A 24883-nucleotide genomic window follows, 5' to 3' on the forward strand; every position below is an offset into this window, starting at 1 on the left:
CTTGCGTGTTATATACCAGAATAAACAACCATAATTTGCATTCCAAACTAAGGTTGCAAGGGTGCATCCCCTGCTACACTAGAATTCTGAAAGAAAATGCTGCTTTATTTTGTGCAAACAGACAGAGATTATTTGTCCACATGTTGCAACATATTCAAGTTGGCCAACTTCATTAAAGTTATCCCTTGTCTGGCCAGTCCTACACTCACTTTTCATTCATTACAAATCAATGAGTTTTAGTTGTAATGGCTAAAACACTGCAGATTTTACATTTTATTTCTAATCCTAAATCTCATTTTAAAACATAGTTGTATTGGGCTCCACCATATATAGATTGTATTATTTAGTACCATTTATGTTACTTCCAAAATCATGCATTTAAGTTTCAAAGTCAAAAAGTTTTTGCGCCATTTGCGATCATTCGGATATGAAAATTTCTTAATTTTTGGATCGCAACCACAATATTTTCATACAACACTAATTTTCGCGCAATTTTTGCGCAATTTACGCACGTTAGAAATTATCGTGGTTAGTACCATTTTTTTTCCAATCGTACTTAGAACAATCCAAAATTCGTACTTTAATGAATGGGCCCCTAGGTAGTGGTGCCTGAATGGTATTTGCTTCCATTTCCATGTGACCAGGAAATTTATCACAAGAATCCATTTTAGTAATTTCTGAATCAATTCATTGCCTTCTTCTTCATATGGACCTGTATATAAACAAACAACACATGTTTATTTGTAATATCCATTCAGGAAGGTAACAGTTCTGCTTATTACCACTTATGAACACATACAGTTGTGGCACATTTATTAAACTGTTAGATTAGAGCTCATAACAAAAACAATTTACCCTCTTTCTATTTATTCCTATGGGATTTTTAGAAGCTTATTTATTAATGGGTTGATAAATACCCTTCTAAAAATCCCATAGGAATGAATACAGAGTGGGTGATCTTTTCTGTGATGAATTCAATGCTCACATTTTGATAAACCTGCCCCATAGGATATTTCTATCACTCCATACAAGAACATCTGCAAATAAAATACATGTTCTGGTGGATATACACAAGCATATTGACGTATGAATAATAACTCTTGTATTTAAAAAAATAATTATACACCATCAGTGTGTTCAGCACTGTGACTGTGACCTAAATTTACTGACTGAAGCATATTCTTCTCAGAGCACCACTCCTATTATGCATTTAAGGGAAAAAGAGTACTGATATCAAATACATAGCACTAGTCCAGACAGCAGGTTTCCCATCAGAAGGCTGTTATTTAGCTAAGTGCTCCTGATTACTCTATTTTAAATGTCAAAATTATTTTATATACCACCTTTAATACCTGGCAGAATTGATTACATGTTTACAAAAAAAAATTATTGTGTCTTGTAAATCATTTGATTGGTTTAATTACCTGATTAGACAACATTTCAGTAACTTAGTTCCAGGAAGGAAACTGAGTTTGTATTAAAGAATGATGAACTTGTTTACTGTTGGTATAAATAAGTGTTAGAGCATAAAGCACCACAAAGTTGGGAAGGGTAATGGGAATCCTATTCTCCACCATTTTATGAAGAGAAAGCAGCAATGTGCTTTTCAGAGGTATTCACAGGCATAACATCCATCTGTCAGTGTGCACACAGGGTAGATTTTGGCAAGAAAAAACAAAACTGAACATTTTGTTCCAAAATTCACCCATGTGAACACTGACATGAGGTATCAAGTAAGAGGCACATTTCTCATAGTAATAGCAAGCACTGCTTGCTAATAATTTCTATGAGATTTTTCCAGGCATATTTATCACATGGTGGATTTCACCCATTGATAAATACGCCTGTAGAAATCTCATAGAAATGGATGGAATTTCACTGTGGTAAGTTCTGATTTCATACTTGTATGAATAGAAATATAATACTTATTATAAATCTGCCCCTGTGTGTGCCATTACCTGGAAAGGCATATTCATCAAAAATCATGTTTGTGAATTTTTGAGTTCTTGTTTTTTCTTGGATGTGTGCTGATTAAATAAAGTCAAAAGAAAAACTCGAATATAGCAAAATTGCATTCTACTAATCATTTTCTTCTGACTTTTGAAAAACTCAGGAAGTTCAAATTGAATGAACCAGCTTTTAGATGCCACAGTATTACATTCTAATTTTTTGTCCTTAACAATTTTAAACTCTATTTTAAACTCTATACATTTTGAACTCTAATTCAGGCATCCCCAAACTTTCTTACTTGTGAGCCACAGTCAAATGTAAAAAGACTTGGAGAGCAACACAAGCACCATAAAAGTTCCTGGAGGTGCCAAATAGGAGCAACAATAGGCTATTAGGTAGCCTCTATGCACACTATCAGCTTACAGGAGGCTTTATTTGGTAGAAAATCTTGTTTTTATTCAACCAAAACTTGCCACCAAGTCAGGAATTCAAAAATAACTACCTTTTTTCAGGGTGCTTGCTCACAAGCCACTGGTTGGGGATCACTGCGTCTAATTCAAGAAGCAACTGTATGAAGATTTGCTCCTGATATCTCTGTTTGCTCTAAAGGGGAGTAAGCTGCATTGTGAGTAGAAACCACATTGACTTGCATCTTTGCCCATATGTAAATGAGCCTTTAAAAGGCCAATAATGATTTTGAGATTTCATTAGCTGAGAGTGGAATAGAAGTTTACTATGTTACCACATCAAGGTAACACTGGCTGTAGGGGAAGAGTGCCACAAAAGTAGCCATTATACATTTATATTGATTTAATAGCCTTTTATCCCCTTTCATTATTTTCTGTATGACCATTAAAGGGAGCTGTCTACATCACGTTGCTCTTATTAAGCAAATAAATAAGCACTGCCCATAATACGTCGGTCAATGCCAACATAGCACCTATAGCTTCAAAAATTAATTGTTAATGTGGACAATCTATAGAAAACCACCAAGCATGGCAGGCAGTAATAATATTATTTACTGGTGCTTATTCAAAGGCAGACAGACTGTGGTTTGTGTTAAGTATACTGTATATATTCCATTGAGGCCAATTTATTTATTGATATCTGTCTGTCTCTGATCATGCGGCAACGTTTCTTGTCTTTATCTAGCAGCTCTTAGAAAATATAGCTTTGTATCTGAATTTCAATTGGACAACTGACAGCATACAATACATAATTCATTTCTATTGAATGTCATGTAAAATAAAACATTTTGTTACCCTTCCGCATTGAAACACTACTGGAGATGGTTGTTTTTCACACAAAAGAGTTGAATAAATGCTAAATCCTGGCTGGATCGATGTAAACTCTGTAAGCACACAATTTGCTCTGACTTGTCTAGTAATCTGATCAACCTTCTGCATTTATGCACTTCTTCATAGTCTTGTTCAGATTCACAAGCTACTTGTTTCTTAAACGGGAATTTAAAGCTGAAACTTCTGCTGAATTTATTTGCAGAAAGAAACAGCATAATTACAATGCATAAATGGAGACTGTAGATTCATTATGTGAAGCAATTAACAGGATTGTCCAAATTACATTTGCAATAGTCTTATTAAAGTACTGCTTTAACTGTTTCTTTTGGCTTGTACAATGATTTTACTTCTGTTGGTTTATTACTTTCGAGAATTTAAGTCTGTTGGAACCTTTTTTTTTCCTTTGGAGACATTTTCCCTAAGAAACAAATAATATAGATTAATGTTGAAATGTATCCTATTGGTCAAGATAACCGTAAAACACTTATGTGAAAGGTTATGTTTAAAGCACCCTGTGCTAAAACAAACAGCAAAAAATACACCAGATTCAACCAATACAAGTGACTATTGTTATGCATTATAATATGGGACCCATTCATTAAAGCATGAATTTTCTCTAATTAAAAGCATGATTGGAAAAAATTTGGAGTAACTACGATAGTTTCTGATGTGAGAAAATTGCACAAAAATAATTTTCTTGGTCATACGAAAGTATTGTGGTTGTGATCCAAAAGTCACGGCGCAAAAACCTTTCCAGCTTTGAAACTTCAATGCATGATTTTGGAAGCCTTCCATAGGACTCAATGGCACTCTACAGCTTCAACCTGGTTATGATACCAAAGCTTGAGTGAATTCCGAAATGGAAGTTAATGCAAACTGCAGAAACAAAAAAATAAGAATGAAACGAAACTGAACTACATATAAAAGCTATATGTAAAATATATATCTTAAGCCAAATGTTCCTTATCCTTTCTCACGGAAGCAAGGTATTTTATACCATTAATGTACCTGGTAGCATCTAAACTGAGCTTTTCTTATTGGTAGTGCCACTCCATCGGCTTTTCATTTTTTTCTACTCCAATTCATTACTTTGCTTACCAGTACATTCTCAGTAATGCTTATGTAGTTAATAAATAATATACCCTATTCGATAGCCCCCATTTTAAAATTAGCATCCCAAGCCTAAAGAATTCATATAGGTTTAGCTATATCCCTTATATGAGCAACTGCATTCTGGAACACAAAGAATCAGTGCCACAAAATAAGTCTGCAAATCACTGGCTTCTGTCCAGATTCATTTAGGCTGTAAAGAGGAAAATTATGTTTTCTGAACCTGTCACAAAGTTTTAACAATTTGTTGCCTTACACGCTTGGCTTGTGAGAATCTCATATGTCTATTTTATTTTTTAAATTGAAAAGTGAAAAGGAATGTACACAGGATTTATAACTCAATACATTTTAAGACTCAAACAAGAACATAATCAATATAGTAAGGAGTGGCACACCAGAAACACAAAATGAGGTGCTCACTGCAAGAATATCACCTGCAAATATTTATTATTATACAAGGAAATTATAAAAAGCAGGACACTTAAATATTAAAAAACAAAGTTTATTAAATCAGAAATATATCCCAATGTGTTTTTAGGCCTGCGTTAGAGGCACAATTTTTTTAATTGGGGGTTCTAAAAACCCCCATATTCTAATATTTCTCTTTTTTTATTTTTAAAAATTTGAATAAACTCGTTTCCAAATGTCATTTATTAAAAAGTCTGAACCGAAAATTGTGTCCCTGCCCTGTTTTTATAATTTACTGATTTAAGACCAGGGCTTATTTTTAGTGATGAGCGAATGTTTTCACCAGGCATGGATTCGCAGCGAATTTCTGCATTTCGCCATTGTCGAATTGTTTAGCAAAAAGTCAGTGAAAATTTGCAGCGGAAAAATTCGTTGTGCGCAAATTTTTTTTTTGTAGCGTGTCAAATTGGGCACTGTTGCATCAAATTTTGGGCATGGTCACGTCAAAATTTGGGCGCGGATGCAGCAAAAAAGTTCAGGCGGCAAAAAAAAAAAAAAAGTGCGACAAATAAAACGCGCGCGAAATGCCTCTCACAAATTTTTCACCATTTTGCGAATTTTCTTGCCGTTTCCTGAATTTTCTGGCGAAGCAAAATGGGACAGATTTGTTCATCAGTACGTATTTTACAAACTGCTATTTTTGGTTATAGATCACCATGGTTTTTTACCCACACTACACCATTTTTCACATGAGTACAGCATAATTAAATAGCACAAGTTGTGGCCATCATGACACACATGCACCAATATGGACTCAAATTAGTGTCGGTTTGGCAAATAATTTGCAAGTTGCAATTGATAAAAATGACCCATTCATTTGTGACTGCAAATACCTTTCTAAATTCAGTTCTGAAATTCCCCACAGATCTTGAAGAGTGTGTGGGGTAAAATCATACCTTTATATTATACCTATATTCGCAATCTTGAGTGATTCTGTCACTTGAGGGAACCTGTCAGCAGATTATTTTTTTTGACGAAGGGCTAGATGTATTCTTAGTCTCCCAGATGTCCCCGGTCATATGACTTTTGCTTCTTGGTTCAACAATAAAATTTTAAATGGAGAAATCAATATTTTGCAATGTGAACAGTGTAACGTAGTAATAAAAATGATGCTATACAAATCATGACAGAATGCATTTAGATGCATTTAATATAGAAAATGTTGGTTACATGATCAGAAAGTCTACACAGCTGTACCAACAGGTGTGTAATTGTATTCTTAACTGGTAATTGCATTTCCATGGGGGTTGAATGCTAGTTGTTTCTGGAATAACAATAGGGATAAAAATCAGTTGGGGCAATAAAACATCAAAGCCAGGAACCCCTCTGTTCTTATCCTGGAAGAGTGGTTTTCTCAGGCAATTGTGGTTAAAAGAGGGTCTTCATTTCTGTAACTAGTAGTAGGATAGTAGGTTTTAGGGACAGCACTTAACTTCTCTTATTTTACTTGAACCTGTATTGACCATCTATTTTTACCCTATTCATCGAACATAGAAATCAATATACTATTTTTTAAAAAATAATACAAGCCTGAAGATTATTATCAAACTCCTATCCTAATTTATTGCTTGTGAACACTTCTCTCTGATCTATCAGTATATATGTTGTCCCATTCCAGTTTGAATATGTAATTTGCCTGACGAAGGGGCCTTAGAGCTTCGAAAGCTTGCAATGTAATTTTATTGTTAGCCAATATAGGTATCATTTCTACAATACTCTTGTATTTGTGTTTTTTTTATTATATCAAACCCCTAGACACACAAATGAGTCAGCACTTGTATTTGTAATTGTATTATACTGCTAAATCTGTAAGTATATATCCCTATATAATATAATATAGTAAATGGTAACCTTTCATGCATACAAGTGTGAACAATGTCTATACAATATCTGATAAAAACAAGACCCTTCTGTACTGAACTGTAGCTTACTAGCTTACTAGGGGTCACACATAACCATTCTATATTCTTAGGCAAACACAGTTACTTAGTCTATGCTTCCTAAGGTTAAGATATACAGGTATAACTACCACAAATATAAGGTAGAGGGTCATAACAAGTACTACTCAAGAACACCATGACTGCAAACAAGTGCTTTCCTAGGGGATATTTGTGCAGGCAGCGACTCAGCAGAATGATTCTCAGTGAGCAGATGTGTAGACTAGCTATATCTATAATCTGTTCAAAGGTTATACCTGCTGTGTTAAAGAGGTCCTAGCAGAAACATTTCCTGTCACATAAAATCCCATGGTAACCTGTGATTTGATATGCCCTCTTTCTATGAATAAAGCTGGCCAAACACTTTAAGAGCCACTTCTTTGCCGAGGTTACAAAATGGCATATATTAAAGCTGCTAGGAAGTTGTTTATTTTGCTGTTTTCATTTATTTTATCTTATTTAATCCCATTCAATAACCCTGTTAAGAACTTTATTTGCTGCTGTGATGTAAAAATTAGGTAGGATCTACTAAGACTGTGTTCAGCATCAGTGCTGTCAAAGAATTTCCTCTATTTTGTGATGATTATTTGCCATGGAATGCCTTAGTTTAAACCTTTTGAAACTTTAGAAATGTAAGGAGCCATGTGTGTGATTTATTTGTGAATAGTTAAACTGAGCAGGAAAATAGGGCTTTTTGCATATGATAAATACGCTATTTGCTATTCGAGTTTTTTAAGAATTGTTTGGGGCATATTTAACAAAGTGTGGGATTAGAGTTCACAACAGGAAAACTCTGTTTATTCCTATGATATTTATTTTCAATGCATTTATCAATGGATGATATATACACTTCTAAAAATCCCATTGGAATGAATAGAAAGTGCGTGAATTTTTCTGAGGTGAGCTCTAATCTTACATTTTAATAAATCTGCCCTTTATTTTTCCATTAAATAATTTAGGCATGCACTTTCTCTTTTGGCATTGCCAGACCAGTTGGGAGACCTTCTCCTTCATGGCTAGCAAGTGGATAGTAGTGGGGTTTGAGTTTGCTCTAGGAATGAAAGGTAGGTAGGCTAGCGAGAAAGGACAGTCTGTTGTTCAGTTGAAGGGCGAGTAGATTATATAGAGCCCCTAAGGCGAATATGCGCCAGATAGGGAATTTGAGCATTCAGGTGTAGGTTAGAGGAAAACCTATGGGTAAAGCTTGGGCACTGTATACGAGGTTACCGCAGAAAATTGGGGGGGGGTTACAGTCAGAGTCAATTGAATTGAATCTCATTAATGAGTTTTCCCGTGATAAACCATGAGATAACTTTTTCTCATTGAAATGACACTTTATTTGATTTCACCAGCAACATGGCTAAATTGTGTTGCCACTACAGTACATGTAGGTTGCATCATTCATTTTCTGATTATTATATATGATAATGTATAATTCATTTATTATACTGAATATGATAATGTATAACTGTAATTGGTTTTAATTGTATGTAGTGTATAAATTATATTACACAGCTCATCCTCCTACTAAAAAAGATGTGATCTGACAATAAATTGGTCAAAACCATAATTATTGTACAATTACAAGACTTTTTATCAGAAAACCTGATATCCAGAAAGCTCAGAATTACGGGAAGGACATCACCTATAGATTCAATTTTAAGCAAACAATTATAATTTTCTAAAATAATTTTCTTGTTTGCTGTAATTATAAAACAGTAGCTTGTTTTTTTGTATAATATCCATATTGGTGCCAAAACAACCCTGTGTGCATTCATTTAAATAATGAAAGTATGGAAAAAACCCTGATCCTGAAAACTCCAGGTTTCAAGCATTTTGGATAATAGATCCCACACCTGAATTGTATTTATTGAAAACTAAATATATTATGCTCAAAGCTAGGCTTTAAAAACTATTGCTTGTGCTTCTTCCAAATGTTACTGTATCAATGTGTTGTTGTGGCCTGCCACATTGACATTAGCTTTGCAATCAGTATTTAGTATAAAGATGTACTATAGAGTAGGCTGATCTCATTTTTTGTAGACATAGTTGTAAAATAACAGAATCATTTATTATCTTATAAACCTCCAATTTATTTAACTTGCCCAGTAGTATTGATTAGTGAAAACTCCTTTCACCAAAAAAATGGAGATATTTCACCAAATACATAGGAGTCAATAGAAGTTTTTTGTCCATATTTTTTCTCACATCAAATGTTTTCCTGCAGACTGAAACCTCATAAATCCACAATTAAAATGAAGGGACATGTAGACATACAGTATATGATGCATGAATAGTTTAAATTTACTAAGAAATTCCCACTGAAATTGCTACATATAAATTGTTTGATATTGCTGTTTGTAGTTGGGTCATGGCTGGCTTTCTGGGCTAATCTGTAGTGTTAGATGTAAATGAGAAAAAACACAGTGGATAAAGTTGTCGTAATAATTTATGTTCCTTAAACTATGGAACAATATCTTTCTTATAGTATCTTTTGAAATTTGGTAGAAAACAGTAACAGGAAAAACTGGTGGCATATACATTTTTTCAAACAACCATAATAATAACTGTAAAATGCAACAAAGGCAACTTCCTGTATGGCATCTCCCAGATTACTGTGTTGAGAAATCCTGAGCTGAACTCATTGTTAGTAAAATATAAATAATGTTACTTCCATTTTGTGAGAAGGGGAATTTCTTCCTTTCAGAGCTGAGTGAAATGATTCAAGGTGTTCAAAATTCTCTGAATTTTATTTGAACAACAAAAACAAGCACTCTGGTGGCCTCAACTGAGAAGCTAAAGTACTTTTTATTTTAAAACCTTTAGAATACATTTGAAATGTCATACTGCTAAAGTAAATGCTTTAGACAGCTCAGCCCAGCTACTAGCTTCTTTTTTTCTTTAAATATGTATACTCTCCACAGCAACTGAGTAGTGGTGAGCGAATCTGTCCCATCTGACGTTGGCAAAAAAAATCACAAATCTTTTGAAAGATTTGCAAAACAGTGAAAATGTTGAGCACAAAGTAAATTGTCGCACGTGTAATTTTTTTGGCCTGCGTAACTTTTTTTTTACATACGCAACTCTTTTTTTGATGTGCATCATTTTTTTTAATGCGTGCTACATTTTTTTTTATACAAAATAATACGCCAATGACAAAATGCAGAAATTTGCCGCAAATCCATGCCTAGCTAATTATTGCCCATCACTGCAAATGAGTTGTTGAGTTATTTTTGATTGTATTATTGGTTTACTAGGTCAGTCACTATGTTGACTGACCTAGTGAACCAATAATACAATCAATACAGTCATCAATAACAAATCCCCTAGTGCTCCTGTAAGAACAACAAATACATCCTTTCTATAGTAGTCAGAGCATGTGGCCATGGACAGATGGCTATCTATTATTCTTTTTTTCTTTTATAAGGTATCATGTGGCTTTAGCTTTTGAGTCACCATTTTGTTTATTTGATAACATCAAAATTTCAATACTTTTTCAAGTTTTAGTTCAAACAAGTGTTTGTTTTGTGTAAGCAAATGTTTTAATTTCAATATCTGATTCATGGAGCCTTTATTTTTCCATATAGGGTATTGCAACTCTATCTTTCAAAGGCAAAGACATATTAATTATTTAAAATTAAGCTACATGCAAGACAAATTCAATTTGCTTTTCATTAGCATTGATATTTGATTACTGGAATTACTTGAAAAATGTCATAGCCATTAGCATCATACAGAGCACAGTGCATGATATGAAGTAAGCACATTGCAAATGGAAATGGAAACTTCTAAATAAAAATGTTAAATGATAAGCAATAAATGTACCCCCAACTCATAAATAATGTATTTGTGGCCCCTAACTTATCATACACCACTGGATTGCTAGATTTCCTACTTTGTGAACCAAACTATGCTAAAGATCTTTGATTAACATTCATTTTTAACACATTGATTATGTCTTTTGTACAGGTTGCTTACTGTGTCTGTAAATCATACATACAGGAGCCACATAATTCATATTTTATATAGTGAATAAAGCACCACCTATTGTAAAATATAAGGATATTATAAATCACCAAGAAGTTTCATGACCATACAGGTCATGGAACTCCAAGATAATTACTAATGTTAATTAATGATATTGTAATAGCAGTTTGCCCTCCCCAACCAGTATCACACTTGATGACTGATGGGTGCATTTGCACCACTGAAATCTCCATTTATCACTGGTAGATGTGGCTGGATAAAACATCCATACAACTGCCACGTGTTGCAGGAAGACGCATCCTTATTATGGGCCATAATGAAGAGCAGCAGCGCTAAAGAACTGAAAATTGCAGTGATCAGTAGCTTAGGTGTTCCATTTAAGGAATCACTTGCAAAAATCAATTCTGATTTTTGAAACTTGGTCTGCAATTTTCTAAAAATAAGTCTCTAGTTTATAATGTTTACCTTTCTTACATACGGTTGTGTGTCTTGTTTTGTACACAGAATTAAGGCATAATTGATTTTGTATTTTAGTGCTTACAATCTATTTGACTTGCTAGAGGTCACAAAGAGCTAATATTGATATTGATCTTAGCTTTCCTGGTTCAGAGTTTACCTTATTTTTACCTTTCCATTTGTATTATTCATTTAGACTTAGGGGCCTATTTATTATGCCTTGGGTGTAAAATAAAATTAGCCAAAAAAGGTGTAAAAAGCTGTGTAAAATAAATGTTCCCTGTCCAAATGTCAGATTTTACAGCATCATTTTACATAGGTTCTGGCAGAAGAAAAAATGCATAAAAAACTAAGTTGATTTTACGCTGTTTTTTTCTCTTGAGGCGAAGCCTGGCAATGTGTGGTGAATTTTGTCGCCGTTTTTACACAGCGTAATAAATCTGCCCCATCATTTGACAATTATAACAAAGGAATGAGAATATTCTAATATAGGATTCTTAACTGGTATTTTTTTACATAAATTGATTACATATATACAGTATTCTGTCTGTATTAAGAAAAAGAAAACATAGTATATTACATATAAAAATTATTCATTAAAAATACATCTCTTTATCATGCAAGCATTGTACACCCTATATGGAGAAAAACATGGACAAATATCAATAAATACATTTTAGCCCCTGTGTATTTCATACATTTTTGCCAGTGACACTATTTGTCAGTTAGAAGGTACAGGTGGGTCAATTCGGCATATTGCTTATTGATTCACTGTATTGGTTTTAAGTGTGAGGATAAATCATCTTGTGAGAATCTGACTGTAGTATGGACCTGTTTTGTGTGAATATTATATGGCCCCTGGGAAGAGACCAGACTGTAAAATACATAATCTTTTTAAAAGTGCTGCATAAACATGTCTGCAATATATAAAGAAAGGAAATAAAATATAGCCCAGTGTATCATTAACTACTATTCTACAAAGGAAACAGTTGCTATAATGTCACATCACCTTTTCATCCCAAAACATGGCATATAAAAAATACCAAATATATCTGTACGTTACACAATCCCATTTTTAATCTCATTATTAGTGATGAGAGAAATTATTCAGCAGGCATGGATTTGAGGTGAATTTCCATGTTTGGCCATTGGCGGATTTATTGTAAAAAAGGGCGCAAAAATTTGCCGTGGAAAAATTTGACAATTTTTTTTTTTTTTTGACGTGCATCATTTTTTGCCATGTCACAAATGTTTTGGGACAGATCCATCACTACTCATATACTGTATTAAATGTACCGACTACAAAACTAACAGTATTCTTAATTTTGTAAGGCAATTTCATTTCCTTAAATGAATAGTACATTAATTTATTCCAGCAAACTAAATGCACTGCAATAATTCTGATATTACATTATTATTTTAAAGCAACAAAAAATATTAATCAAAATGACTTGAAAATGACTCTGAAAAATAAAAATGATGTATTGGCTGCCTGCTATTAATGGCTCATCATAAATGACAGATTTAGTCACTGATATCATTAGCTGACCTTTATGTCAAGAAATAAAATATTACTGAGTGACTCCTAAAAAAGTAGTCAAATTTATATGCTGTATTAAATGATAAAGGAGATTGAAAGTAGTCTGTTAGCATACTCTGTACAAAGAAAATAACAAAGCAGAGACAAGAGGTCATATATACTGTGTTTTAGTGCACTAAAATACATTATGACTCTTTTTCTAGGTGACATCATGTTTGCCCCAGTCACAGTTCTTTTAGACTTACTTATGAACAATGTGTGTAGTCAACGTAAGGTAAAACCTGATTGTGATGTAGTAGGAGGGGTCATATTTACAGAATTTTTTTTATTATTTTCCTCTATTAATCGTTACAAAATATCAGCTTTCCATTGCTATTTAATGTGCTATTACAGTTCATCTATGGGTTGTTAGTACCTGGAGATTTTTCCCTGGATATTCTATTTTGTATTTTTAAGTTTTGGGGCTACACACACACAAAAAAAAAAAAGAATACATGTGGTTAAGAGACAGCTAATTATGGAAAACCCAAATATAATTCATGAATAGTGATGAGCAAAATTTTTCACTGGGTATAGATTAGCGGCAAAATTCCACATTTATCAGTTTAACAATATTTTTGTTAAACCGATGCAAAATTTTGCTACAATGTTTTTGCCATGAAAAAAACATGGTGACAAAATTCCCATAGACACACAACATATCTTGAGTAAAAAAAAAGTTGCTGTACTTCAGCGCAATTTGCAAATTTTTGTGATAAGTGAATCTGCCCTGTTTCGCTTCGCCGAATTTGGTGAAATGCAGGTACCAGGCAACTATTTTGATGCAGCCGCTCCTTTTTGAAGCAACTGTGCTTTTCTTGATGTCACTTTTTTTTTTTACATGACTACAAATTTTTCGCAGCTAAATTTTGCGAAAAATGCACCAAGCAGCTTCTTCAGTTCAACTGACTGGTATGGGTATTGGATTAGTGGAAGAGTATATATGCTGAGGACTTCCCATACCAGTCAGTTGAACTGAAGAAGCTGCTTGGATGAGTAGTGAAACGTCTTCAATGATTACTTAATAAATCCAGTTGCTTTAGATTTATTTATACTAGACACAGTATACCATGACCTGGATGAATGAAAATCTTCATAGTCATCTCCTGTGGTTTCTTTAATTTTTCTGCAAAGTGAAATGAGACAGACTCCCTCATCACTACTCATGAGTAGTTTAGTGTTACCATAGGAGCTAGTAATCTTTACCACCTACAGGTTTCCCCAGTGAGTGAGAGAGAGTCTCCAATCAGACCTTAGATTTTTACTAAATCTGTGGTGCTTCTGTAAAATTAGGTGGCCTGCATCACTAGTGCAGAGAGTTCAATAGCTCTTTATGCACTAAAAGACAATATTCAGATTTAAAAACAGCTTTTTTTCTGCTCCTGGTAGCCTGCAGGGCTTTGCAGCCGGAGGCAAGTTTCTCAACTATCTCAATTCTTTTTTTAAAAGAATATCCTTGCCGTCCGGTGCGATTGGTGTTACCTTTTTGGAGTTCCAAGTTTCTCAACTAGCCTTATGGCAGCAGCACCCATGTATAATGTGACATTCATATTCTATATATACAGTATATTGTGCTTTGGTCTCTAAACTCAGTAACTGACAGCAGCACAGAGCATGTGCAATGAATCAGCAGAAAAGAAGATGGGGAGCTACTGGGGGTATCTTCAAAGGCACAGATCTTCCCTGCTAAAGGGCTGCGTATAGAAGTCCAAAACATAATGTGCAACTTTTCTGCCCTACTTCCTTTAAGTTAATCTTTTTTCTCCTTTAATGTAAAGCCTTATACTCCATGTCCATTGCTTGATGTTGAAAGAAGAATAATTAAAAATAATGTAAATGAGTGCATAAGGTTTTATGTATATTTAGCATACTGTATGCAGGTGAAATATATACTGCATAAAGGTAATGTAAATTATAAGCACATAATGCAGTTTATAGTAAACTAATTTTTTTTTTAACTTTTATTTTCAGCCAAGAAGAGCATATAATGAACAAACGTACATAATTAAAGTTTTGTCATGTTGCCACATTTTTCTGTTTGTAAAACAGCTGCGTTACTAGCAAAACAACCAATTTGCAAGAAAAAAATAGTAAATGTGCTTTGCCTTGTGCCATATTTTGTTCTATCATTATATTCTATGTGGGTACATGCACAAACTGTTTTTAAATGCATGTACTTACAGAGAATATGATTGATTCAAACTGGGCTTGGGAATGTGCATTTGTTTTCTCCTTGGGTAGTTTTGTTCCGATTGTAGTGCTTCTTTAAACTATAAAAAGAAAACTATACCTGGAAATATGGATTGTATTTATTGGATAATGGAAGAATATAAAAAATAATTCTATTGTGTGTTAATTGAACATTTTTAATGGTTTTCAAGTTATAAGTACAGGTATGGGATCCCTTATCCGGAAACCCGTTATCCAGAAAGCTCCGAATTACGGAATGCCCGTCTCCCATAGACTCCATTTTAATCAAATAATTCAGAATTTTAAAACTGATTTCCCTTTTCTCTGTAGTAATAAAACAGCACCTTGTAATTGATCCCAACTAAGATACAAATAATCCTTATTGGATGCAAAACAATCCTATTGGGTTTAATTGCTGTTTTATTGATTCTTTAGTAGACTTAAGGTATGGAGATCCAAATTACAGAAAGACCCCTTATCCAGAATACCCTTGGTCCCGAGCATTCTGGATAACGGGTCCTATACCTGTACATGTTTTTCAAGGAAAAGTTTTCATCGGTCTGGCTGTTTACGTTTTCTGCATTGGTGGTTCAGATATCTCAAATAATGTAGCAGATGCCAGTTGATTTACAGATGTGGAGGAGAACTGATTCTGCTATATCTGTAAATACCACTGATTTTGTACTCTTTTCAGTTAGCAAAGGATTGCTTTTATGCCCCCAGGTTTCTTAGCACAACAACTATTTTGCTAAAGGTCTTACAAGGTTTTTATTCAGGCCATGAAATACAGTATTGCTTAGCGATAAGTATAAAGCAACTGGACTTGTTCAGTAATCTTAAAAATGTTTCAACACTGGACAGCTTCTTCATTTCAGCTGAGTGGTTGGTAATACTGTGACATTGTAAAACCTTAAGTACAATCACTTAAATCTAGTGGTTCCATTCAACTTGTTCAGGCTGGTGTTAGCTGAAATTCACAAATGTGTGAAAGTGTGATCCAGGTACCATAAAGCTTAAAGGAACACTAAACCCCCAGAATGAATACTTAACCAACAGTTGTTAATTTTTTCAAGGTACTGTACATGACTGGACTTTTTCTGTACCTTAACACCACCTCAATCATATGGATATCTTTTATTGACAAAAAACATGGTTGTGCTATGTGTTTTCTAGTGTCTCCCACCATGATCAACCTCTACATCAAAACAGTGGAAAAGAAGGCCTTAAACAATTACAAAGGAACAATAGGGAGTGACTGGTTCAGATATCTAGATGACACCCAAGGCAAAATTAAGAAACATGATCCCCAGCTATCGCTTAACACATAAGCTCAGTGGACAAGAACATCAGGTTTAAAGGGGAAGATATGAAAGGCAACAAACTTGATATTTGTCTACTGTTAGGTATACATTAAAGAGGTGGGGGGGGCATATAAAAGAGATGCACAGTAGAAAAAAAATAAGGGCCCAACATAGTAGGACTAACTACTCAAGCCCAGAATCAGCAGTATATCTACATCTAGAGAATAATGGACACTTCTTTGAGTACAGCAATGAGAATATTTTGGACTTAGAAGACAGATTGTTTGAAAGAGTTGTGAAAGAGGCCATATATGCCAAACTGGAACAACTATCCGTAAACAGAGCTCTAACACCTACCTAAATCTGTTTAGTGGAACCACTGCGATTGTGTTTTGGTGATTCTTTCACCTTTAATGGTTTAAAATGGGAATTCCCTAACTAAAGACCCACTATGATGAGTGGAAAACATTTTCAAGGTTACTAAACCAGCACAGTTGCTTTACACTTTTCACTACTAGATACTATATTACTAAGGATAGTTTTTTTTTATTACATTGCTTGGAAGGGATTGATTCAAAGCAAAATTCCACATTTTGCAATCAGCACATTTTTTTTGTGAAACTGGCGAAATTTGGCAGAAGAAAAAAGATGTGTATATTAAAAAAAAAAAGTTGCACACGTAAAAAAGTTGTGCGGTAAGTGATTAAAAATGCCCATTGACTGTAGGGTAGTCAGAATGAAAAAAAAATTGCAAGCCTAAAAAAACAGTAGTGTAAGTAAAAAATTGTGGCGCAAAAATTGTCACATGCGCATTTTACAAATTTTTCACTGTTTTGTGAGTTTTTTCTTATTTTTCAGCAAAGTAATATGCAACAGATTCGCTCATCGCTACTTTTATTAGGTTCTACATACATTTTAATATTTACCCATTACTTTTAAGTTATGGACATTGCGATTTTCACCCAATATATAGAGAGTCTAACTGACTGATTGGGTCAGCTGACAAAGAGCTTTTCTTTTTATTAATATTACAAGAGCCCACCTGCTCTAAAGAACATGAAAAATATGGAATAAGTTTTCTTTATTAATAAATAAGCAACCATTCAATATGTGAGTTTATTCAATTTAGAAAAACAAACTCAAAAATTGATGAATAAGACAGTAAGCAAGTTTTCACCTGAGTAGTAACCAAATCAAATGTTTGCTTTTTATTCTTCTACCTGAGCTGTTTAAAAATGCTAATCACTGATTGCTATGGATTACTGTTTAGGTAAAAATTTGGCCAGCATTTATAAATGAACCCTCAGTGTGTTTAAGCAGTATACTAGGAACCTAAAAGTCTGCATAGACAATGGCTATATACACACACACTTCTTAACTGACTTCTAAAATTTTATTCTCATTACAGGTCAGAGCTGTGGAGGCTTAGTACAAGGTCCAAACGGGACAATAGAAAGTCCTGGATTTCCACATGGGTATCCAAATTATGCTAACTGCACTTGGATAATAATCACTGGAGAGCGGAACCGGATACAACTATCATTTCAAATTTTTGCTCTAGAAGAGGACTTTGATATTTTGTCAGTTTATGATGGACAGCCACAGCAAGGCAATTTGAAAGTCAGGTAAGGTGACTGCAAGAAATTACTATAAAAAGGGTAAAAGTTCATAATGTATCCAGTGGTATCATGCTCAACCAGTGTGACTGGCAGTGTGTTTTATTTGTATTTAATGGAGAAGCACAGAGCGTACTTCTTGTAATTAAGGTAGAATATTGTGCAGACAATGCAGAAAATATCACTGGAGGTTGCTTAATATTCAATTATTCAATACCCATTCCCTTAAATTCAATTAGAATGTCCTATGTGTGTCCTATGTATTCAGTCCATCTTTTACACCTTCACAATATCTCTCTTCCTTTGTGTCTCTCTCTCTCTCTCTCTCTCTCCTTCTCTACGTGCAATGTATTTGCTCTCGTATGTCAGGTACATTAGAGAAAACCCAATTTTAAATCGGACCATCCACCATATTTTGATCATTTATGTAACCTATTTTTTACTGCTTCTAATAATATGGTCACAGAGAATTTTGCTGAACTGTGAGAATCTCAATTGCACTACTACACATTCTCCCTTATTTTAGAAACTCTTTTTAATAAGTGAAATATGGTAAACTTTCTTTTATCACAGACCTATGGATTGGCGGAGGCGATCAGTTCACTGACACTGAGATAAAATGATGTGATGTTAGGAAATAAAAGTTTTGGTAATTGGTTGTTGAATTGTGGATGTGGAAAATATGTTTTATATATGTATATATATTTTATATATGTATTACTTTTGCCTTTTTTATGTTCATTATTTTGAATTAATTACCAATGTTTAGCTTTTATTAGCCAACAGACTCTTCTCAAGCCAACAACATGTGTATGATCTGTGCAGAGAAATGAAAAAAAAATATGGTGGTGATGAGTTATTGATTATCGTTTCAGTATTACTGGTGCAAAAACTAAACCTCAGGATAAATAAATAAAATCTGATAAAGGTTTACATGAAAAATATTTTATTCAATTACATTTTTTATCATATTATAGTGTGATTTGAAATCTTTGTGTAATGAAGCCTAGTTAAAATGTTACAAATATTTATTATCATCCAGAGTCTCTGAGTTCTTTGGTTTATAAATGTTTTGGATAGTTCAGACAATTTGGCCTCTGTGTAAGTTTTGAAACGAGTCTACAAATAAGTTGAACATTTTCCATTGATTATATAGAGGATACAAAGGAAAGATGTTGAAGTTTTATTCAAGGCAGTTTGGTGTGCATGAACGTTTGCACAGTTAATTCAGAATCATGAACAAAAAGTTGTCATTTAATGCTACGATTCAAACGTATTCTTGTTTTAATACTAATCTTGATATGTTGGTCTGTTGTCATGGATCTATGCCTAAATTAATCAATAATTTGCTTAATTGAAATCAGCTTACAGATCTGTACATTTTAAGTGATTCGTTTGCATTGCTAATAAAACAATATTGTGGAAAATAAATGTAAGGAGATGAAAGGAAAATGAAATAATAATGTTGAAGGGGTCTTTATAATGACAAGGGAATAAATAAGGGATGTTTTGGGAGCACATTCCAATACAATTTGAGCTTCAGAGATATGCAGACTCATGCATAACGATTTACTGCCCTAAGGGGGGCATTTACTAAGGCTCTTTTTTTTGTTTGTTTTTTTCTGATTCGGATTTTTAGGACTAAAAGAGAAAAAAAGTATTTCTTGATTTACTGTGGGACAAAACAGCTAAAATTCAAATCTGACAATTCAACAGCTAAAACTTGCTAAGATCATGTAGAAGTCAATGGCACATGTTTCTTCCCTTCCCTGGAGGATCCTTCTTTTGCTTCAAAACTTTTTTGATGTTGATTTTTTGTGCAACAATTTAAAAAAAGTAGAGGTTTTGGTGTGACAATTCAAAAAAGATACAGTTCTGAGACTTTTTCCCGCATGGGCTTTTCCAGTTCAGACTTTTAATTAAATGTCAGACATTCATGGAAATTAGTTTATTCAAATTTTTAAAAATTAAAAAAATGTAGAAGTTTTAGTAAATGTGCCCCATCCCGTTTGTATTAACATTTGAGGAGTTTAACAGTAAAAAGGGGTCATTCACCTTAAAATTAGATTTCTGTGGTGTACACATCAAAAACACAAATTAAAGTCATTGTTAATAGTTGTAGCGTATGAGTTGTGCAACAGTGAAGGTCAGGGTATAGACACAAAAGACAATAATATAACAACAACCGAAAACTAAGCAGTAAATAATATGATACAGATTGGTTGTTTAAAACAGTATGTTTCTGCAAAGAGTCACTTAATTCTAGACAATACATTTTGCTTTTAGAACTGCAAGAATGTTATTTTAGTACAAAACCACATTCAATAAGGATTAGACAGATAAACAGTTAGAAAAGTAACATGATTAATTCGCCGAATGGTAACCTTCTCTGTTTAATTAAAGGCACTAAGTTTGTCCAGGAGCAGTAACCCATAGTGACCAATCAGCAGGTAGAAACATCTTATTGGTTGCTGTGGGTTATTGCTCCTGGGCAAACTTAATGCCATTTATTACAATAAGGCACATGGAATGATTGTTCATTAGATCCTCTTAAGGATCTTTGTAGTAATTTTGATTATGCTTCATAAAACAATTTGCAAAACGTGCATGTTAATCTATTCCTAATCATGGTTGCTATAGGCTTTACTTTCATCACCTAGAAAAATAGAACAAGGAGCGGAACACCGGGCAGCACATTTAGTAAAAACATGTATTTATTATCATTCCATTAAAACCATGGAAAAACATGAAAAAAAGCGTCCTCACCCATACAGCTTAACGCGTTTCGTGGCTAGCATGCCACTTCCTCAGAAGCTTTCATCACCGTTTTTCTCTATTAACAAAGCCATAGGCTTTACTTCTGACTTATATTTACTGAATGTGTGAAAGTCCACCAAAAGTCTAAGTCACTTATCGCTGTTAATTTACAGTATGTAATTTGATAAATTGAACATAATTTCACTAAAAATCAAAATGATGTCAGTGTTATTATTTAGGCATAATTAGGCCTCTTCACATTCCCCACTGTGCGACCTTGAAGCTGGCACTCGCTCCTGAGTTCCATAGCATCAATAGACAAACTTGTGGGAGATTTGCAACAGGAAGTGGGACAGGCTCACCAGTGCTTAGGCACATTGACTGTCATTTTTTCACAACTGCCATTGCATCTGAAAATACCCCATAGTTTTTTACTGTGACTTCTTTTAATGTGGATCTGTACTGGAGTAAAGAGAACACTGTATTGGACTAAAAAAAAATTCTGCTTTCTCCATTAATGACCATAACATGCAGAATTATAGAATTTTCTTTATATTTGAAATGCCTTTCAAGTATATACTTTTACATTGAGCTAATAGATACTTGCATGAATTTCCTGGTATGCAATAAATCATATTTGCTGTGTTGTGATTCATTCTTGGAATTAATTTGAATTGACCTGTAACAATTTATCTCAAATAAATGTCATCTTTCCACTTGCATGGTTAATTATTAGCATATAAAATGTAACTGGATACATATGTTGGTAATTCAGGGTAAAATACAGAATGAAATAAGAAAGCATATGATTATATGAGGCACATTAAACAATACATTAAGTTTCATTATTAATGTTTGTTGCTTTCCCCCTCTTGAAAGTGCTTTAATGCTTTTAAAGCCACCACACAGAATTTCTCATTAAGACATTATAAAAATTTATAAATGATGCATATTGGCTCTTGGCTAACACTATTATTCCCGATGCCAGACTGCACAAATAATAGTTACCTTATCTCTGTTCCATCATAAAAGTAACTTCAATCTATAAATACTGTACTTACCCTTCCCTCTATTTCTTTCCTAACCAAATTCATTTGTTGTTATATAGGTTTCTCTACCTTTTTATGTGTGTGGCCACATTACACATTCTATTATTCATATGCTCTGCTCTGTCCAATAACAGAGAGTGCATAAGAGGAAAGCACACTGAGTGAGAGTGTGAGTGTGCACTCCCTCCTGGCTGTTGGAACATGGGGAGACTTAAATACACTTAAAGGAGAATGCTAGTCAAAATTTAAAAAGCATACTGCCCAATAGTCCTCCTATTGTTTAGTAAAAATGCCACACTTTTGGCTCACCTAATCAAATATTTACTCAGTCACACTTACTTCACATTTTCTAGAACAGGCAGCCATCTCTAAAAAGGTATTCTCCCTTCCTTTCATCCCCCCCCCTGGCAGATCCGCTTCTGATTGGTTAGTGGGCATGTGTAGCTCAGAACAGGAGACAGGATCAAGTTACACACATGCTCAGAGAATAGGAAGGCTGCTGCTGGCAGCCTACAGGAAGGGGAGAGCGATTTCAGTGATGTCACTGTAGTCTTCACACTGCTGTAGGCTGCCAGCACCATATCTCAGAGAAGAAAGCAGGGATCTGGGAATTTAGATATGCAGTAAGTAAAAGAATGCCTTTAGACTTAAAGTACTTTTATTTTATATTAACCTTTCCTTGTTCTTTAAATGCTGTGGCCACACTATGTCATGAAATGCTGGGGACATACTGTCATTAAATGCTGAAGGTTTGTTATGAAACTGTCATGAAATGCTGGGGTCATACTTTGTCATGAATGCTGGGACCTCTGTGTCATGAAATTCTGGTTAATTGTGTTATATCTATTGGCTGCTGTGTTCAGTCCAACTTTCCATGTTGAATTTTCTTCACATTTAAAGTAGGTGTTACACTTTACCACTAAAATCACTGGTTTTAATGACGTATCTGCACAAATATTAAGACTTTTTTTTTAACTCTTGTTAATATAGAAAAATCTTGCATATTTGCAGGTTTCATAAGTATATTTTGTTGTTGCTTTTTTACAGTTGTTCAGATAAATATATATGTGCTCTAGGTCAGATACAGGAAGAGTTTAGGGAAGAAGTAGTATATGTACTTGCCATCGGAAACACACTATGTACAGATTCCAGCATAAATTGTTATTTACTAGTATAAGTAACTTTTTAAATCAATTGAAAAGACTGGAATGTCAACCCACCCCAATAAATATTGGTGTTTTCTTTCTTCCTTTTTACTATTTAGCATATTGGGACATTTTATTTCTTTGCCTGTGATGTGTTCCACATTAGCACTTTGATTTATGGGTCCTTTTATAGACACTGGTGTAGACCACTGCTTTACCAAAGAACAATTCTAATTCTGCGTAAATACAATACAAAATCCATGCTATCTCTCCCTGCTCTAAAGCTCAGTACTACCACCCTTGTGCTTGCTTTATTTCTTGGCTTTTCAAATCAATACATGTGAATATTTCAACATATATTACTAGTGAATCTTACTTTATTGTTTTATTAACATGCAGGGATTCAGCAGTGTCAGAAATATTGCATGCGTAATGAAACAGAATAGAGCTAGATGTATTGTATATGCTGGTGAATTAAGTGTCAAGAAATGGGGCAACACTTGTTAAAAATAAGTTGTGGGTAGCTGATGTTAGCAGTTATAGTGTATATTTTTAGTTACAAATGACTATAGAGACTTACAGAAGAGTAATTATGCAACAGCGAAGGTCAGGGTACAGACACAAAAGACAATAATATATCAGCATTAGAAAAATAAGCAGTATGCAATTTTTAGGATATTTCCAGGTTATAACTGGGAACCTCCTGTCCATGGGATGCAGCTTCTCCTGGTTGAGCCACAAAAGCCTATTCATAAAGGAAATATAACAATAAAACATTATACACTTTAGGTATTAGACAGATTTTCAACTGATTTGTCTGGTTTTGGAATAACTTTTACTTTTGTTGACTTTGATATATAAGCTTAGAAAACAAATATCCTTCATAACATAATTGAGATATTGATTTAGTTATATCCCTTGTTGGACCCCCGCCCCCCCAGATTAATATAGATATTCCACTCTACTTTTTAGGAACAATATTTGGAGGATTTATGGAGGGCTACTAATGTATTGCTACTGAATGTAGGGTCAGGAGATATTGATAGTAAGTAACACCAGTGTTCATAGTTGTTCACTAGGAACTGTTGACATTGCTATGTTGGTCTCTAGGAGTCCATTTTGAGTAAATAAAATACAGGTAATGGAAACTTGCTATTTAGAAAGCTCCAAACTACAAGAAGGCCACCTTGCATAGAGTCCATTTTAAGGAAATAATTCCAATATTTAAAAATGATTCCTTTATTTCTGTCCTAATAAAACTGTGCGTTGTCCTTGATGGTCTGGATAATAGATCCTAGACCTGTACACATACAGGACCTGTTATCCAGAATGCTCGAGACCAAGGGTATTCCGGATAAGGGGTCTTTCCTTAATTTGTATCTCCATACTTTAAGTCTACTAAAAAATCAATAAAACATTAATTAAACACAACAGGATTGTTTTGCATCCAATAAGGATTAATTATATCTTAGTTGGGATCAATTACAATGTACTGCCTTATTACTACAGAGAAAAAGAAAATCAGTTTTAAAATTCTGAATTATTTGATTAAAATGGAGTCTACGGGAGACAGGCTTTCTGTAATTCGGAGCTTTCTGGATAACTGGTTTCCGGATAAGGGATCCCATACCTGTACTATAAAGCTTAAGCCAAAGTAGTAGCCATCTTATATCCCCCAAAATACCAATAGATTTATAGAAGTCTGCAAGACTATATTGAAAATGACAGGAGTCAGTAAACATCATCCCAGTTCTTTTATATGGGGAAGTGTGTATTTTGACTCCCACAATGCCAGAATTAGTTTGCTGTCTCGTGATCCTAATTTTTTTGTAGTGAGTGTATGGTATTTGTAATTTGGGAATAATGTAAAGAAATACATTTTTGTAAATGAGATAAAGATGTAGCTGTTTTGGTTTATGACAATATCTGTGGTTATGTTAAGTTCTTCATATGCAAAACTACATACCAGCTCTGTTACTACATCAGTGTAAACATGTTGGAGAAAAGTATAGTTTAGGCATTTTCTGTTTTATTTTTGTC

At 34.0% G+C, this 24883-nt stretch overlaps 1 protein-coding gene across 1 annotated transcript in view; it reads left to right on the top strand.

Moving 5' to 3' along the window:
- Window positions 1-7775: 7775 nt before the first annotated feature.
- Window positions 7776-24883, top strand: part of csmd1 (CUB and Sushi multiple domains 1) — a 716970-nt gene continuing 699862 nt past the window's right edge. The window contains exons 1-3 of the mRNA XM_031902727.1: window positions 7776-7827; window positions 12950-13015; window positions 17685-17901. Coding sequence (XP_031758587.1) covers window positions 7776-7827; window positions 12950-13015; window positions 17685-17901 — 335 coding nt within the window. The remainder of the gene's footprint in view (window positions 7828-12949; window positions 13016-17684; window positions 17902-24883) is intronic.

The sequence above is a fragment of the Xenopus tropicalis genome, chromosome 5 (genome assembly GCF_000004195.4).
Source record: "Xenopus tropicalis strain Nigerian chromosome 5, UCB_Xtro_10.0, whole genome shotgun sequence".
NCBI classification, from domain to species: Eukaryota; Metazoa; Chordata; class Amphibia; order Anura; family Pipidae; genus Xenopus; species Xenopus tropicalis.